General features: G+C 45.4%; 1 protein-coding gene across 2 annotated transcripts in view; it reads right to left on the bottom strand.

Moving 5' to 3' along the window:
- Positions 1-5,835: 5,835 nt before the first annotated feature.
- The window catches only part of Usp7 (ubiquitin specific peptidase 7), a 53,862-nt gene continuing 41,600 nt past the window's right edge, over positions 5,836-18,097 (bottom strand). For both annotated transcript variants that reach the window (XM_055604526.1, XM_055604527.1), the window contains exons 13-31: positions 17,185-17,341; positions 16,210-16,354; positions 15,758-15,888; positions 15,419-15,553; positions 14,871-14,972; positions 14,570-14,675; positions 13,834-13,926; positions 13,684-13,751; positions 12,801-12,901; positions 11,478-11,631; positions 10,825-10,892; positions 10,287-10,395; positions 10,111-10,188; positions 9,302-9,402; positions 8,608-8,707; positions 7,967-8,086; positions 7,721-7,792; positions 7,505-7,595; positions 5,836-7,133 (exon numbers count right to left, since the gene is read on the bottom strand). In XM_055604526.1, coding sequence (XP_055460501.1) covers positions 7,027-7,133; positions 7,505-7,595; positions 7,721-7,792; positions 7,967-8,086; positions 8,608-8,707; positions 9,302-9,402; positions 10,111-10,188; positions 10,287-10,395; positions 10,825-10,892; positions 11,478-11,631; positions 12,801-12,901; positions 13,684-13,751; positions 13,834-13,926; positions 14,570-14,675; positions 14,871-14,972; positions 15,419-15,553; positions 15,758-15,888; positions 16,210-16,354; positions 17,185-17,341 — 2,038 coding nt within the window. In that variant the 3' untranslated portion in view covers positions 5,836-7,026. The remainder of the gene's footprint in view (positions 7,134-7,504; positions 7,596-7,720; positions 7,793-7,966; positions 8,087-8,607; positions 8,708-9,301; positions 9,403-10,110; positions 10,189-10,286; positions 10,396-10,824; positions 10,893-11,477; positions 11,632-12,800; positions 12,902-13,683; positions 13,752-13,833; positions 13,927-14,569; positions 14,676-14,870; positions 14,973-15,418; positions 15,554-15,757; positions 15,889-16,209; positions 16,355-17,184; positions 17,342-18,097) is intronic.

The raw sequence follows: 18,097 nt of genomic DNA, 5'->3' as shown, positions 1-18,097 counted from the left end.
CACTCATTCAGGAGGCCTAGACGGAGATTGCCAGCCCGAGTTGCACATAGTAAATGCCCGTCTGTTAACAAAAAATCAATAAATACAAATAAAATCCGTCACTGGTATTTTCAAGTTGACACACTCCAGAATTGTCTGGGCAATGTGCCTCGCCTGTGGAGGCAAGGGGACCAGCCTCTGTGGACAGCACAGTCCCCTGGCTGCAATCCCCCGACTGTTTAGAGGGAGGGAACTACAGACCACACCCATCCTTCTCTGCTTCCTGTTTGTATCATGTGACTATCTCTCTCAAGCTGCTGCTGCCTTCTCTTCCTCACCATGAACTGTAAACGAAAATAACCCTTTCTCCCTTTATTCTTGTCAGAGTATCTTACCACCGCAATAGGAGAACTCTGACAGTCACTTATACCAGACACCTAACTAGAACTCAAAGATCACACTCTTTCCATGAGGTCACCTGAGGCCATCTGTGAGTCACCATCCAGACAGCACATCCCTCCAGCAGGCCTGCCTGTCCTTCCGTCCTTCATTTCCATCCTGTGTCACTTTCCTAGGCAGATTAATGAGCCTTTCATGGTTCAGCCTGACACCCCCATGACCCAACAGAAATGTACGCAGGGGCTACGGAAGCTGGGAAGGGTTGAATCTTGCCGAGTCCTTTCTGGGATGGGCTCCCCAGTGAGGCTTACTCCTTACAGCTCCCTCCCAGGTTACAGGAAGGAAGTGGCTGTTAAAAGACCTCCAACTGGCATGTGGATGAGGAAGAAGGTGCAGGGAAATCCAGTTTCAGACTAGTCAGGTTTTTGTGTTTGTTTGCAATGCTGAGGATTGAGGCCAAGGGGTTCATGTATGGCTGGCAAGCACTCGACCACTGAGCTACATCCCAACCCCCTTTTTATTTTGAGACAGGGACTCACTAAATTGCCCGGGCCAGTCTTGAGTTTGCCATGTATCTCAGGCAGGCCTGCATGGAACTCATCACCGTCCTGACTCAGGCTATGGCAGGTGTGTACTACCACACCGGAGCTCCATTTAATTTTTCGTAAATGTGTTTAAAAATCATCACAGCTATCCTCATTTGAACAGAGAAGGGAGAGTTGAGGAAAGCACTTGAAGAAAAAAAGCACGTGCTGGGGTTCCCTGTAATCCCCATACTCACCACAGAAGGGCAGTGTTGCGCCAGCTGACAGAGGTAGAAACCTAGGCCCAGGTAGCCTGGTGACTGACTTAATGGGGCAGCCGCTCAGGCCTGCCTCCCATACCCTAGACTAGCTGGAGGGCAGATTCCCAGGGTGCCCCTGTTCTGGGCAGGACTGACAGTAGCCTGACGTGTATTAGCATGAGGTGAGTAGATGTACTGTGTGGGGGCTGGAGGTTTACTAGGACAAGAGCATCTCCTAGCATTCCAGGCTGGGATTCCTGGAAGCCTGCAAGTCAGGTGAGACACGTTGCTCTGGGGCAGGCAGCTCTTCGAGGCTGAGGGAAGTCCCTGACAATTGGTCTACCAACTGCAGTGGAGGCCCTGACATGCTGGGAAGCTGGACTTCAGAGCTGGAATGGGCTACAACTGCAAGCCTTAACTACCTGCAAACAGGCCTGACACCAGATAGCACCACCACAGTGACCTGTTTGATAAATAGGCTTCTGAGAACCCAAAATATGGATGCCAAGTCAGCATGGGCCTTAGTGCCTCAGGCAGGACAGAAAGCCTTGAGACCCGGGTGAACCATCTTTACCTAGAACTGCTCAATTCCAGAGGTCCTGTTTAGATCCCTTCCCAGCCCCACGTGTTAGTTTTGACTTGTATTCCTAGACAGGTCCAGACAGGAGTGTCTCAGTCCTGGGACAGAAACCAATTGTCACACCATAGTGTGTCAATTGTAGTCCCTGGACCACCACCCCACAGATCAATTACAGGCTTGCCATCTCCTACAAATTGGAAGAACCCCACTGAAAATCCAGACTGTTCAGCTTCGTGTGACAGGTCTGCAGGTGTCTGCTGACTCAACAGTGAGGGTGCTAACAGGGTGCTGATCTCAGTGCCCAGTGAGGGGCTGAGAAAGGCTGCTGATAACATTCTAGGCTTCATCTCTAGACGCCCCACCCTCCAGTTCAGAGCCAAGAGTCACCCAGCCTTATCGTAGGAGCAGGCAGATGGGTGCGGTGTGGCAGGCCTCTGCTATCAGCAGTCACCAAAGGTGGTTTCTGTGCCCACTCCCAGGCTACCGTCAGCCCTGCCCAGAGCAAGCATACCCTGGGAATCTGCCCTCCAGCTAGTCTAGGGAGTGAACAGACACGAGGGCCAGGGAGAGAAGTCTGGCAGCATTTAATGCTCTTAGCTCCTGTCCATACCACCTAGCAGGAAGGCTGACACTGCCCCTCAATAACAAGGAACCTCAATGAACTCCCCCAGCTTCCTCAACCTGAAGCCCTACCGCAAGCCGAACCCTGAAGAACTAAGCTTAGGATGTACAAGGGCCTTGTGTTGCAGGCTGGCAGAGGATAGGTGAGCTCACCGCAGAGAAAGCAAAGCGGGATCTTATGAATAGTCTGCTCTCCTAACATGTATCCTGGGTTGGAGGTACAAGCTAGGACCCTGCTATCTACCCCTAACATTCAGCCAACAGCACAGGTACATGACCTAACATGGGCCAGTGATCCCTGGCAGGGACAAAGAGTAGCATACCCACAACTTTGCCCTCAGAATGTTCTCAAAGCATGGAGAGTCCCAGCTTACAGGCCTCACACACAGGTAGCAGCAGTGTACAGCCATACACGTCCTCCAACAGCAAGCCTAAAGGACACATAGGTGTGCTACAGTCCTGGGGTGCTTTTTGTCTACCCAGGAAGAGAACTCCCTGGGCCTTCCTCCAAGTCAACAGGTTGTAAGGATTGCAGCTCAACAGGAGCAGACCAACTGTCACAGGGTGGGGGAGCTGGCCTATGGCTGTGCTGTTGCACTCCGGGCACACACAGATCAGATCAGTCACGGTCCTCCTTAAGAAGTGAGCACCAGAAATGAGCACCAAATTTCAAGTACTCCCCTCTTCCCAGGGTGCAAGGCCTGCAGAGGCCTGTGGCAATTAAGTGCCCTAGGAAGTCAACCCCACCCACTCAGGAGACAGTATGTCAGAGTGGGGTTGTGGCACCAAAGACCACACCGCAAAATCACCCCTGGCCCAAAAGGCACCCACATTAACCACCAGGTCTTCCATGAGATGCCAACCCGGGCTTCATTGCCATGAACCCAATCCACCAGAGAAATGTCTCCTTGACAATTCATACAGCTTAGAGGTGATAAAACGTCCTGCAGGTGTGGGCAGGTGCAAACCCAACCTCAGGAGACTACACCACATCCAGGTCACTGCAGACAAGGACCTGCATCACGCACAGAGCAGACTTTCTTGGCAGTCAAAGCTCTGGGACTGAGGTGCACAGCCTGCACTGGCTCACCATCCTGGGCAGGACCACCCCATTCCCACTGGGCACCACCAGACTTGGTTTTCACTCTTGCGGACAGGGTGACTAGACTCACAACTGGGATCACCCTCTGGCAAGGACTTATGGATCAACTTATGGATCGATGTAACTGCACATTTATCCTAAGATGAAGCACTACAGGATCCTCCCTGCCAGATGTGCTCAATGCTCACAGGCAACTGACTCAACGCTCTTGAGGGCCTGATTACTGTCAAGAGGGGTCCCCAAGGACCCACAGGGAGACCTGGGACACTGCCTCAATGCCACAAAGCAAGGATCTGCTGTTGAAGCTAACCCTAGCAGATAACATACCTTCATGGTAACTGTTTTAAGACTGGGTCTCACCCCAGGCTGTACCAGATCTCCCTCCTTCCACTTCTTTACTGCTAGGATTATGGGGCTACACATACACCAGCTTCACATCCTGAGCAGAACCACATGGCTACAAACCCTCATAGAGGCCACTCTCTGGCCCAAGACACCCAGCCACCCAACACTGTGGGTGAGCACTCCCCTACATCAACAGCCACATGGCCAAGCAAAAGGACCCAGCATTTTCAGGGGATTAAAGCAAGTATGTTGGAAGACACTTGTGTTGGGAGGTTGGTCTGGTGCTATGTATACAAATGCTAAATTCTGGTCCCCACAATCTGGTTGCAGATGAGTATATTTCCTCATACACCAGTCTTTGGACTCCCCCAATTATTTATTTGTTAATAGTTACAGCTGGCCAATTGCTAGGCAAAACAGAGACAAGGGGGACTTTTGTGCCAGACTTGGGGTCCGGGATAAGGACTCCAAGGCCAGGAGGTGGAAGAAGAGAGGAAGAAAAAGATGATGTGGCCTAATGGAGCAGATCCAAACCAGAGAACAACATATTGGCAAGTAACTTGGACAGTAGTACTGGGAGAGGCTGCCACCATCAGCTTAGAAAATTAGTTTAAACTGTACCTGTCCAATTATTGGGTAACTAGCTGGATCTGAGAAAAGCCATTTGTAACTGTGCTGTTCCCACTGCCCAGACAGTGGAACAAATGCCTGGGCCATAGGCTTTGGCTTCTTCCCCACTTTTAACTTAAAAATTACCCATTATTTCTATTTTATGTGTGCCACATGGCTGGTCACCTTTCACTAATTTCACGTGTCCTTCCTTCTTGGGAGTCCAGGGATGAAATCTTCCTGCCTCTCTCTATCCCCAAGTCCCTCTCTCTGCTGGAACTTCTACCTCCTTATTTCCTGCCCCAGCTAACAGATCATCAGCTTTTCATTGACAGGTGATGTTCCATACAGACACAAGAGATTCTCTCTACACACCTGTTTCTTAAATTTAAAAGCACCCACTTCTACCTTCCTCTACCTTCCTCCAAATTAGGTAATGAACCCTCAACATTTTGGGAACTAGGAGTAAATGGAAAAATGAATGCGGCACACAAGAAGTTCTTTGAAAAATAGTCATTTAATATGTAAGGGAGAATAGAAATCGTGGGTACCTAAGACTGACCAACCCCAACAAACCCCTGAAACAGGAACACCTTGGGGTTCAAAGGCCAACATTGGGTGAGCAGTCCTCATTGCCTTGCCTGTAACTTCTCATTTGCAAAAGGCCAAAGGGCCCAGTAGGATCAAGGCCAACCAGGCCTCCCACGATCTGCTACTTATCCCACTGATCTGCATATAACAAGTTATCAGAAGGCACACAATTCATAGTGCAAATGGATAAAGAAGTCAGGTTACAGACTGGCTCAGAACCAGGAGGCCGGAGGTAACTCACTGCACAACAGTGGTCTCCTCTGGACACCTCATCCAGAGTCATTTCACTTCAGTCTGAATCCATCAGTCCCACCTGAGAACTCCTGCATTTTCCTTAGATACTGGGCATGAAGCCAGGGCCTTGCGCACACCAGCCACGTAACACTCCCTGGACAGTACCTATGCAGCACAGGTTGATTTGATGCAGCTACCTCACCTTCCTAACTGCTGGGATTACTGGGATTATAAGCCTGTGCCACCGTATCTTATTAAAAAAAAAAAAAAAAAAACCTCTTCTCAAGCCCAAATGTTAGAGGCCAAAACCAACTGAAGCCAGGGGTGGTGGTTTACACCTTTAAGCCCAGCACTTGGGAGGCAGAGGCAGGTGGATCTTTTGCAAGTTCAAGAGCAGCCTGGTCTACACAACAAGTTTCAGGCCTGCAGGGCAAAACCAAGTCTCAAAAAGAAAATAAAAACTTCCACCCAACGGAAAAAACCTACAGCTGAGAAAAATACATGGCGGCTGAAAGCCTGACTCCATACAAAGCTCCCAGGCCTGTCTCCAGGGAGAGCACACTCACCTCAGCTTCCACAGCACTCACTGGGTTATAATTTTTATAGAAAATTTTATTCAACATACAACATTTTCCAGCAAAAAGGCAATATACAGGAGAGTTGGTGTACACTGCTGCTACAGAAACAAATAGAAGTACGGGGGAGGGGGAAAAGAAGTGCGGCTTGCTGATTCTATTTGCACTCAAAACTAGACACGCAGCTGGCATTAGCTCCAACAAAAAGGGAAACGAGGAGAGGACTCAAATAAAGCTACGCACAGAGTGTCGGCCAAGTTCACTTGCACTCACCCAACAGAAAATTACCTCCTCCCAGGGGCAAATTGTACAAGTTTCATTCATTAAATATACAATTTCATTTTCCATTTTTTCCTTTTTTATTTTATCTTTTTTACAAAGTCAACAGCTTACTAACCACTAGCGAGCATGCGCTCTTGCTAAAAGGCTCTCTCCTCTGTCGCTCGCTCATCCACTCCGTCCTCACGGAAGCCTAAGAGTGATTTTTCACCTGCTCAGATCATTAGTTTGCCAAGAGGCAACAGAGTAAACTTAATTGTATCTGACAATGTTCTCAGTGTATATAAAAAGACCCCTAGCTGTCAGGACTGTACTCAGTGCATCCACTTTGCAGATGGGCTACCGAACAGTACTAGCTGACGAAGTGAGACGCTTATTAAAAAAGACCCCAGGCAGCTGAGGGGAGAAACCCCAGGAAGGGCCAGCAATGCACACGGTGAAGGAGAGAGTGCTATTGATTTAGGGTTGTTTCTCTGGTTTGCCTTTACAGATGCACACGGGTCACTGAAAGTCTAACTGAAGGAAGAAATTGGACGAGCCTACACATCAGCCTGACTAGCTGCAGGGCTGGTGACAGGACCTGGGCAGGTGGCCAGGCTGCCTGCGCCAAACAGATACCTTCTGCCAGGGACTCACACCTTAGAAATCTCTTCTCCCCATGATGCTGATGGTTGCCTTGCATTGTGGTTACCATAAAATAACTCTCATTGGCATCCAAGCTTTATAAAAACACCTTCATTTTGCTCAAAAAGGGCAGTCAATAGATACAGAGAAGCCAAACTGAACAGCCTCAACAAAATAAAATAACATCAGCAGCAAATCCTCTTGCTGGAGACTTCGGGTAGAGTGCACGTGCACCAGAGTTCTACGGCTGTTAAAAAGGGCACACACCCACACGCTGTCCCTCGCCTTGGACACGGGAAGGAAGTCAGTTGTGGATTTTAATTGCCTTTTCAAGGTAAGTGTAGCGGCTCCTCTTTGGGGCTTTGTTGAAGTGATCAAGCCCTAGCCAAGGCCGAGGATGAGACATGTTACCTGGAGGGGACAAAGAACAAACCATTAAAACCTCAAGGTTCTTGTCAAGCACCAGATTCACAGCCCCCACCTTAGATGGTTGCTCAGTCAAGCTGGAGATCATGAGCTATTTCTTAATGCCAAGCCAGCACTGGGCTATGTTTACTTAGACCCCTCTTTTCACAGGTCAAATGCTGAAACACAGCCCCAGGAGGCCTGAGGCAAAGTCACCACTACCTCAGCCCAATCAATGCACCATCAGCAAACAGCCTGAGCTTTAATCCTTGCAGATGATGCAGAGACCTGACCCCAGGGCCTCTGCTGCCTCCCAGTGGCTGCACAGTTCCAAGACCTACAATCCAAATGAAGGCCCTCTGCTGAGAGCCTCTTACCAGGTTGTGGCTCAAAGTCCTTCAAATTCACTTCATACTCATCTTCATTGATGTACTGGTGCCGGCCCATCATGACAATTGCAAATTTAAACTGGAAAACAAAAGCAAAAACTCTCCCTTATCTTCTGCTGCCCACCAAAGCTGCCAAAGTGGCTCAGCTGCCTCACTCAGGTTCAAGTGCTAGCCACTGAGGCAGAGACTTCTAAGAGCACACACCTTTTCAAATTCCTTTTCCTGGATATCCAGCAGGCTCTGAATTCGCTTCATCACTTCTCTGAAATGCTCGCCCTGAGAAGACAAAGAAAGGACAGGTATGATCAGAAGACACACTCCTAATATCCACCGTACAGTGCTATATGACAGATGCCAAAACCAGGGTTGTCTGTCCAAGCAGTTGAGATCAGCAAGTCTTTCAAAGGCACAGGCTTCTGACAGAAGATGCCCAGCCTTTTCACCTCTTACCTGATGTATCCTCAGCAAAAACGGAATTCCAAACGTCCCAAACACTTCTTTGTGAAAATGTGCCACTGTGATCAGCATCTCATTTTCCTTATCTATGTCAACCTGGTCCAAAGGTATTTCCTGGAGACATATTTAAACACAAAGACTTTAAGTGTACCTATCATTTAAATTCTAAATGGGTAAACTCCCATTTAGATCCAGATGAACCCCCAAGGCTCATGTGTTTACCAGACTGACACTACAAGTAAGTGACAGAAAGCAACTGAGGCGGGTGGATACAGGAGGAGTGAGGTCACTGCAGCTGTGGCATTGAGGGCAGTATAGGATGAAAAAGCCAACAGCAGAGTAGTTTGGGATGAAGAGGCTGTGTGTATGGGAGGGAGGAGTGTCATTAGCTATACAAGGCAACGGTGCTCAGCATGGCTATGTGCACACTTAGTGTTACATTATTCTACGCTGTGTGTACTTTTTTCATATTGCAGCATTTTTACAGACTGGTATAAAGTTAACCTCAGAACTTTGAGAGTCAATGAGTGAACAACTCAAGAGCTTTCTACAGCCCATGATGGCATCCACTCCAGAAGATGGGCCACCTCACTTGCAGGCCCACTGAGTCTCGAGGCCAGGAGGGTGACAGTTACCTCTATTCGAAAAGTTCGACTTGTTGCAGGAGATAAACATTCTAATAGTTCATCTTCTTGATGCACACCAATAATTTTGTAGCTCACAATTTCTAGCAGCCTAAAAGAGGGGAAATGAAGTATTTATACTCACAAGAAGATACACGAGGGGGTGTATGATGACATATGTCTGTATACTTAGGAGAAGGAACTCCAGGTAGACACGACCATACACTTAATTATGCTTTAGGTATCATACTTTACTGGGTACAATACAGAACAGCAGCAGGCTGAGCAACAACCAGATAGAATACTGCCTGCTGTATTAAAATTCCTAAGAAAGCATTGTGGGAACCAAACAGTTCCACGGACACCTGTCTGTGAGGCATCCGTAAGGCAAAAAAACAACAGAAACATGCCGAGACACAGAGAAGGAGACTCTGAGGCCCCACTTTACAGTCTGCATGGGGCTACACCAAAATTCTTTCTTATTAACCACCCAAGATGTATGGACACCCAAATGCCTTGGAATCCTTACTGTTCCTTTGCTACAGGCACCACACCCATTTACTATATAGGTAACAGCTGAAGACAAGTGGGGAGAATGGGTTGGCCTCTGTAAAACAGCAACTGCAGAAGGATGGAGCTGTTTGATTTCTACTTGGTTTCGGAGTGGACGGCTGCTCCACCGACCTGCAACTCAAGAAATACTTGCCTAAGTCTCCCTGATGCTTTGTCACCGAGCTCCACAGCCTTTTTACATTCTTCTAACAGGTCCCGGACACAGCCATGCTTGTCTGGGTACAGTGTTATTTCCTAAGTGATGAAGTGATGACAGGATGTTAACAAGAGCTTTAAAGAAAACAAATTTCTGCTACAACAAACTCCAGAACTTCACTAGTTCAAGTTAGCAGGGACAAGATGCAATATTGCTCAAAAAGTCCCACCCTAGCAGTCCCTCAATTGTGGATTTACTCACTGTAGGAGGACCATCTCCTCCAAACCATGTCTGACTGCAGATGACAGGTTTCTCAGAACTCATCCTGAACTGCCCTAAGAACATCCCTGCTCTCAGCATCAGGAGACAGGGCTAGTCCACAGAAAAGGTGCCAAGAACTTGGGGGTTAGAGCTTATCAGTACAACATAAATCACATTAGGTCTCAATTTTCTCAATTCTGGCAGAGTCAGAATATAAAATGTTCTGGTAACCGTTAAGTATGATCTTTTTTGATAGATGTGGCGTAAGGGCAAAGCTTGACTATATGCACATTTCTGGCAGGACTATTCTCAAGTTAGGTAGGCAAAGGCTGCTATAGCAGTGTAATGATGACATGGCTCTAGGCCAAGGAGTATTAAGACACTTCCAGCTCCTGTCTGGGAGCTCAGCAATGCTCACTCCTGGCCTTCACAGGCCTCTACCATATGGCCACACTGAGAGGCCCTCTCTTTGGCGTTTTAGTTCTAGAGGTCTGAAGAGAGAAACGGTAAGGGCTTAATAGTGACACTAGATAAAAAAGGCTTACCTCTTCCCTAAATTGGCTGTTTAACCATATACACTTAAAACTTCTCCTGTTCTCAAAGTCTGTGATTTTCATTTTAAGCTATTGAGAAAAAAAAGACACCTGTTTAAATACATTCCTATGAATTTGAAAACCCAAGCCTTCCCTTTATCACCAGTTACATTGATTTGAACTCATACCTGCTGATAGTAAAGTTTCTTCGGTTGTCTTGGCTTGAAGAATTGTAGAAGATCTCTTAAAGTACCTTCATAATTATGTCTAAGAGGATTACCTGGGCCATCCCTATAACTACGAGAAAAAAAGCCCATTAACTGTTTTCTGGTCCACAATACACACCAACAAAAGCAAACAGCTGGCTATGAACTGTTGGAAACCTGTGCACCTACCTAACCCACTTCTGCTCCCCAAATCTTAGTATTTCATTGTGACATTTAAAAAATACTCTCTGTGAGACACGGAAGTATCTGTAGTTGCATAGGATCCTGGATCAAAAGCTTGAAGAGCCAACCAAAATCTAGTAGGGCATCAGTGGAGGTGGACAATCAATCACTGTACCACCTCAGGGTCACATGGTTAAGATGGGATGTTGCGCTGTATTTCAAACTTAAAGAGAATCATGCAGGTGATCCAGCTAACCATCAAGTCAAAGGCTGGGAGAATCTCAGACAGCACATGGAAAGGAGCAGCCAGTAAGCATCCACAGTGAGCCTCACTTACCCTTGAGACTTGAAAAACTGCAGCAACATGGGGTCTGTGTTGAGCCTCTGAGCAACTGTTTTTGCAACCTAAAAGTGGAGGACAGGAAGAAGGGAGGTTGGTACTCCGGGAAAGTCTGGACATTTGCTCATAAAACTGGGGTTCATTGTTTAGTTACATTTCTAAAAAATGTGACATGTATGACCAGCCTGAATTGAAATTCCCTAGAAATTCACCATTAGACATTAACAAAACAATATCCGTGAAATGTGTCACCATGAAAGTGACCTATTTGTGCAAGCATTTTCAGTTGAACTGTATTTATATAGCACAATGTGATAGGTTATAGTAGTAACCACAGAGCTATACTTACATGTTTAAATAAAGTGACAGTATATATTTAATACAGAAATAGTATTATCTCTTTAGATACATTCATCATTTCTGTGTTGTGAACCTTTAAACTCAACAATTTCCACTTTTCAGCACTTTCTGAGGCACCTTACTGTGCGTCCCAGGCTGGTCTTAAATCTGCTGTGCAGCACAGAAAAGTCTGAAATTCAAATGTCTGTAGGCACTATCTTCCTTCTTATCAAAGCCATTAGACACTTTCTTTCAGAAACATGTAATGTGTTAACTAGAGGGTTGAGGCAGCAAAGACCATTGTTTAATACCTGAAAATAATTCATCCTATTTGATAATGTAACCACAAATCCAGGGTCATTGGGGATTGTTTTATCACAGAAGATGACATCGACACGGTGGTAGAGATCTCTGAAGTATTCTTTTGCAGTGGGTAATTCACTGTTATCGTTTTCAGGATCATCCCTGGGGAAGAAAAAGGTTTGCTGACTTTTACCATCTTTTAGGTAATAGTGACACCAAATGTAAAACAGTATGATGGAAAACCAATTGCTCTCACTGGAAGCCTCAAGGAGTCTGTCTCCACTCCGTAATGGAGCCTTGTCCTGGACTCACTTTGTCGACCAAGCTGGACTCTACTCTGAGATACAAGTGCTAGGATTAAAGGCATGTGCCACCACACCAGGCCTAGGGATTTTTTTTCCTTTTCCTTTTTTGTTTTGTCTCAGCTACCTTTGTAACATGGGACAACAACAAAGGCAAGTTAAGTACGTGCCTGGAGAGGTGTGGCTCAGAGGTTAAGAGCACTTCCAGAGGACCTGGGTTCCATCCCCAACACCCACATGGTGGTTGGCAATAATCTAACTCCAGCTCCAAGGGATCTTGATAACTACTACTGGCTTCTACCGGCAGACACATACACATTGTGCAGGCACAGACAGACAAACCATTCACATACATATACAAATAAAAGGGCAAGTACTTATGGAGGTCGTACAGTAAGGCACTTCTCCAGTGACTGCACAACAAAATACCTCCCCACAAACAGGCTTCTTTGAAGAGCAATATGCTCCACCTGGTGTCTACTAGCAGTCCACAGCTGTTGTAGCCTTTGCTCACTATAAAGGCTGTTAGACATTAGTATCCCAGGCATATACCTACAGGTTATCGATGCAGGAAGTGACCTGAGTTGCCAGAGGAGGGATGTCCTGAAGAAGGCAAACCTTGAGTATTTTCAGAAGGAGATGGACCTGTTTTCTATGAAAATGTCCTACTTTGGTCCCACAGATATTTGTAGGACACCAGAGAAGTTGAGCTTGGCAGACAGGCTCTCACAGAGCCCCAGCTGATCGAAAACTTGCTATGTAGCTCCTGGGTCCTCATGCTTCTACCTCCCCCAATTTCTGGGATTACAGGTGTATGCCACCGTATCATTGAGAGAACACTAAGAGAATACTAAGAGAATACTGAGAGAATCACTGGCTCAAATATTAAAACCTGGCCAAGAATAACTACTGTCTATCATGAGATGCTCTACTGCAGCTCCGAGCATAGCACAAATGTTTGCTAGAACTAGCACTGACAAAAAACATTTGATATGCATACAAGAAATGGAAATTGTCAAAGATACATACTTCTGAAACACTATAATGTCACCATCCATCAGCTCATCAAGGGCTTTATCAAGAGACACGTCATAGTCCTGAATTCTCTCTGTTAAATTCGGCTTAACTTCCTACAGGAAAAGATAGCAAATGGTTAATTTAAGAACATCCTTTATGACCAGATTTCTTTTTTGTTACTTACACCTTTTCTACAGCCAAGTCTTTTCATCTACTTGTTGCATATTTTAATTCTTGAGATAGGGTCTCCTTGTTTCTTTAGGTTGACCATGGATTCCCTCCTGTGCTCAAGCAATCCTCCATCCTCAGCCTCCCAAGGAGCCAGGACTCCAAGCTCACACTACACCCAAGTTATGCACTTTTTTATAAGATAAAACACAAATGAAAAAGAAAAAAAAAAAAAAAAAAACCACCAAATTTGTAAACACTTGATCACCAATCCTAAATAGGTACAAGTTACTTTTTTTTTTTTTAAAGTGCAACATGGTGTGGTAAGGCATACTTTTAATTCCAGCACTTTGAAAAGTAGAGGCAGTAAGATTAGAAGGCCAAAGTCTGAATCCAGCCTAGGTTACCTGACACCCTTTCTCAATGAACTGTAATTTTCAACTAAAGTATAGAGGACCTGGTGGTGGTGCACACCTGTAATCCCAGCACTCTGGAAGCAGACGCAGGCTGATCTCTGAGTTGGAGGCCAGCCTGGTCACAGAGTGAGTTCCAGGACAGTTAGGGCTACACAGAGAAACCCTATCAACACCCAGGACCCCACTTTCCCCAACAAAAGAGAGAAGACAGCAATGAACTACAAAGTTAGCAGTAATTTTCAAGGTGAACAGAACCACCTCACTCCGAAACAGAAATCATACAGTGATTACAGAAAATAAAACAAGCAAACCTCATAGAGGATAAGGCTAGTATCCTGGATAAATCCTGCTCTGTCACACATAACCGGGAGCAAGTCACCTAGAGTGAAGAAATTTGTTAAATACACAGCTTTAATGCACTAAGCAAAATCTAGTCCAAAGGAAGTGTAGCAAGGACTTACGTATTTTACAGGATATGGGTGTGTAGATATGTCCACAGTAATTCAAACTCCGTGTTTTAGGATCATACATCTTCAAAAATAACATTACATCATCTACAAGTTGATGAACAGGCTGTTAGGAACCTAACCCTTAATATGATGTTTGAAAATGCTAACAAGCAAGCTTAGGTTAAGTGACAACCTATCGACGTAACAATGACACGAGGCCCTTTCAGGAAGCTGATCCTGTGAAAGCAAAGGTGGGTTCCACAAAGCACACCTGGATGAACCACTACACGAGAAGGTGGAGTGTACACTCCTGGAGAAGAGGACACCCAATGTAAAAAACTGAGTCCTGGCATTAACTAGCTAGACCAGGGGACTATGTGTAATGGTTGGTGTTCTCTACAAAAGTGACCCCCTTATAGCAGTAAACACCTGTTCTTGTAGAGCAAAAGTCAGCTGGTTTGTGGGACAGCCGCCTGTTTAGTGGCACAGCCATAACTGCTTCAGCATCCCTCCATACAGGCCATGTGGCCAAGTGACCCAGCACATGCCTGCAACCCCTACCTAAGTGGAACTACTCTGAGCCAGTCTCCTGTGGCTTCCTTAGGAGCCCTCAACACGGAAAGGGCCAAATGAGTAGCCTGGAGACACGAGATGGTTCTCCAAGGTTCAGCCCTCGGCTGAGATCAATGAGTAGCACTCCAAGCCTACTGACTGCTCTACAAGTAGCAGGCAGCTCGTGGGCACTTACGATCTTTATCAAACTTGGGCAATGTTGCTCCACTAGCAGCCAGCTCAGGATCAACTGTTTCCAGGAATATTGTCCAAGGGTTTTCATTATCACTCAGTTCAATCATCTATTTCCAAAAGAGATGCTGGTTTTAGAAGGTTGCAATGGCTTAGGTGACAGGGCGACAACTATACTTGTGAAGTGCAGAACATGTCCAGCTCTACTGAACGCAACCCAAAGGGACACAAGGCTGTTAACTGTAGGATAAGAGCCTCCCGCGAGATCCACACGAGATACCCGAGGATCTACCAACAATATTTACTGTTTTATTGCCGTCAGCTTCATTATCTAACATTGCTGGCCGCTTTGTTCCATTACTCCTTGCTTGCATAGGCCATAATCGAATTTGATCTTGTGGAAAGCCCTGAAAATAAATAAATAAATGAATGAATGAATGAATGAATGAATGAATGAATGAATGAATAAGTAAATAAGTAAGTAAATAAATAAATAAATTCCAAATTTTATTTAAACAACAAGCATAAATTTAACACTTTTTTTGGTGAGTAAAAGGGAATGGGGGTAAGATCAAACAAACTCTAGTCCCATTGCTTGGACAATTTGTGCCTCTAATTTCTACAAAGTCCACTGCAGGAACTAGTGGTGGCAGTAGAGGAGCCCCTTTTCCAGATCTGCTACAAGGCCAGATTTGGGGACTGAAGGAAGTAGGTTCTGAGATGACAGACTGATGACAGCCAAGGAGCTCAGCTCAACATCTCCTCACGTGACACCCAGATACAGTGACCACCCAAGGCAGCAGGTCTCTCATAGTATCAGTGTCCTAGGCAAGAGCAGAGGAGCTATACCCACCATGGTCTGGGAGAGGCTCTGAACAAACTCGGCCAGGGAGGAGTTCTTCAGAACCTTGAACACGGTGTACTTTACTTTCTCTTCATCATACATGTCATTTCCTTGATGGCCACAGAACTGGTCCTCTGCAACTATCTGAAGACACACAGAGCTGAGATTACAACCAGTGAGACGTCACCCTGAGCACACGCAAATCTCAAAAGGCTTCAACCACTTGCCTCACCACCTACAGTGAGCCCTGCAGTGCACCTGATGCCCAAAACAGTCTGAGCTACTGAGGACAGATGGCACAGGCCCACTACACTGCAAACACAGCAGTCTCCCTGGCCCGAAGCTGACCTGCACTTGCATGTAGAGATGGGCTTCTTGCCGCTCCTTCCGCTTCTGAGCTTCAATCCTTTTCTCTTCTTGCAATCGTTCCACCAACTGCTGAGGAATATCATGGTCGGTGACAGCTTGTAACACTTCACCTGCAGGACAAATGTACCTTCTCTCACCTGGTGCTGACTCTGCTTCCCTCCTTACAAGGGCCTCATGTTAGGTCTTCACTAATACAATCATCTAGGAATGTGGAAGAACTTGGGACAGTGTGTCCACTTCAAAGCCCACAAGCCCAATGGAAATAGTTTAAGAAAAGAAAAAGGTTTTTGGCAGGCAACATGGCTGGGTCCACTATACTTTCTGGTACTGTATTTTACAGAAAAAAAGCATTGGGATTCTTTGCAAAACTACATCAAGTTGCCATAGCACAAGTATAACACAAGTATAACAAGCCACTGGTAGGTACTCACTTAGCTTTGATTCCCTGATGTACACTAACATATAGGCATTTGTGCAGTGTCGAACTGATAGGTCATCGTCATGACCTCCGTAATTGTGCTCAATAGCTTCTTCTTTAGTACACCTGGATACCACGTCATCATCAAATTTACACCACTGGAAGAAAAGCAGGCAGATGTGAATAGGCACATGGCAGGGCTGAGCAGACACACGCACCCCCCTACAACAGCCAGAGTGCTTCTGTCATTCTTGTTCAAAATTTGTAGGAGGAACCATGTGCCCACTGGTACTGTTTGTTGCCTACTCAAAATAGCCTGTTTTTCCAACTTTGAACCAATCACTAGCATACCGCCAACCCTTTGGAGAATTAACAGGCACAGAATACAATGAATTCATTAAGTAAAAACTTCATTCTGTACTCACACAGTTCAATAGGACATTTTAATAGAATAACCCCAAAATGCTGGGACAAGCTTCTGACCTAAAATTATACAATAATGACCTTCCAATTTGTCTTGGACAGTCATTTTAAATGCTGAAATGCCTCAGCCAAAAAAGTTATCTATTCTGAAAACCTTTACCACGTGGTATCACACTTGAGGTTGGTTCCCACTGTTATGAAGATGGCAGGGTGCCACAACACAGACCATGTAGGGTGAAGGATATGGACACAGGCCTGATACAATGAAGTCTACCCAGCCAAGGAAAACTGCTATATGTCAGTATTCATTAGCTGCATGATGAAGAGATTCTGTGAGGTATACTGGTAATTACTAGCATAGAAGTACACTTTCTCCAATGTACCATCCACCTTCACACTGTTGAAAATTAGACAAAAACAAAAACAAACAAACAAACAAACAGTTCTTATTCACAAAAAAAACTCCACAAACATTCAAGGTCTGGGAAGGAGCCCACTGAGTTCCTGAAGCATGAACAGGAAGAGGCATGGTTTTTAAACATCAGCACCCAGGGCCAACACTTACTTTGCCATCCCCTTTGGGGTTAAGGTAAACCACGTAATGTCCACCATGATTATCTCCACTGTGAACCAGGACTGCATGGAGAATATAATTAGCAGGGTCCTTAGGGTCTGTTTTTTGTAAAAATTCATCAAGTGGTAATTGTTCTGGAAACTCAAACCTATTCAAATATTTAAAAAAAAAAAAAAGAGTTTTGTTATGAACTCTTATAATTGCTCATCATTAATCATGAATTACGGATAGCTCTGAATACTCTTGAACCTACTTCTGAAGAAGCACCTACTTAACAAAGAAAAAGTATTCATGTCAATTTCAAGTTGGGGAAAAATTCAGGAGGAACACTCAGATACTAACAGGTTCCAAGTTCAAAGGCTTTACCCAACCATCTTATAGTAAATTTATACTGAGCTCAATTCTAGTATGCACGTAAGCCTAAGGCATCCAAGACACCTTGATGTTGAAGAGAACAAGGTAGGCAGAGGAGGAGGTAGCCACAAAAAGAGCTTTGCCCTTAGATTCTATAAACATGATGCATTTGACACAGATGTAAATTCCCAGCTTCTTAATATGTGATTTAGTCTGCCAAATAGGAGGGCTGCTTGGGTACAGCCTCACTACCTTGGGAGGGTGGCCCTATCTGCTAAAAAACATCCAAGCAAACATTTAAGGAAAATCTCACATTTTTAAAAAACAATGGCAACAATTCCATTTAAAAAAAGGAAGAAAAATGAGGTCTACAGAAAAGTTGGAAAACATAGGCAGGTGAGCACACATTCGTTTTGTGAAAAGAATTATTTGGTCACACTCTACCTCAAACATGAATGGTGACTCACCACCATCTGTCCTGTTCAAAGTTGATGTTCAAACTAATCTGAGTAAAAGTGTGTACACAAACTCAGATAACCCAAGCAGCAGT

Source organism: Psammomys obesus, unplaced genomic scaffold, assembly GCF_907164565.1.
Source record: "Psammomys obesus unplaced genomic scaffold, mPsaObe1.curated_primary_1811, whole genome shotgun sequence".
Classification (NCBI taxonomy): domain Eukaryota; kingdom Metazoa; phylum Chordata; class Mammalia; order Rodentia; family Muridae; genus Psammomys; species Psammomys obesus.
This window is presented reverse-complemented; position numbering and strand designations above follow the sequence as displayed.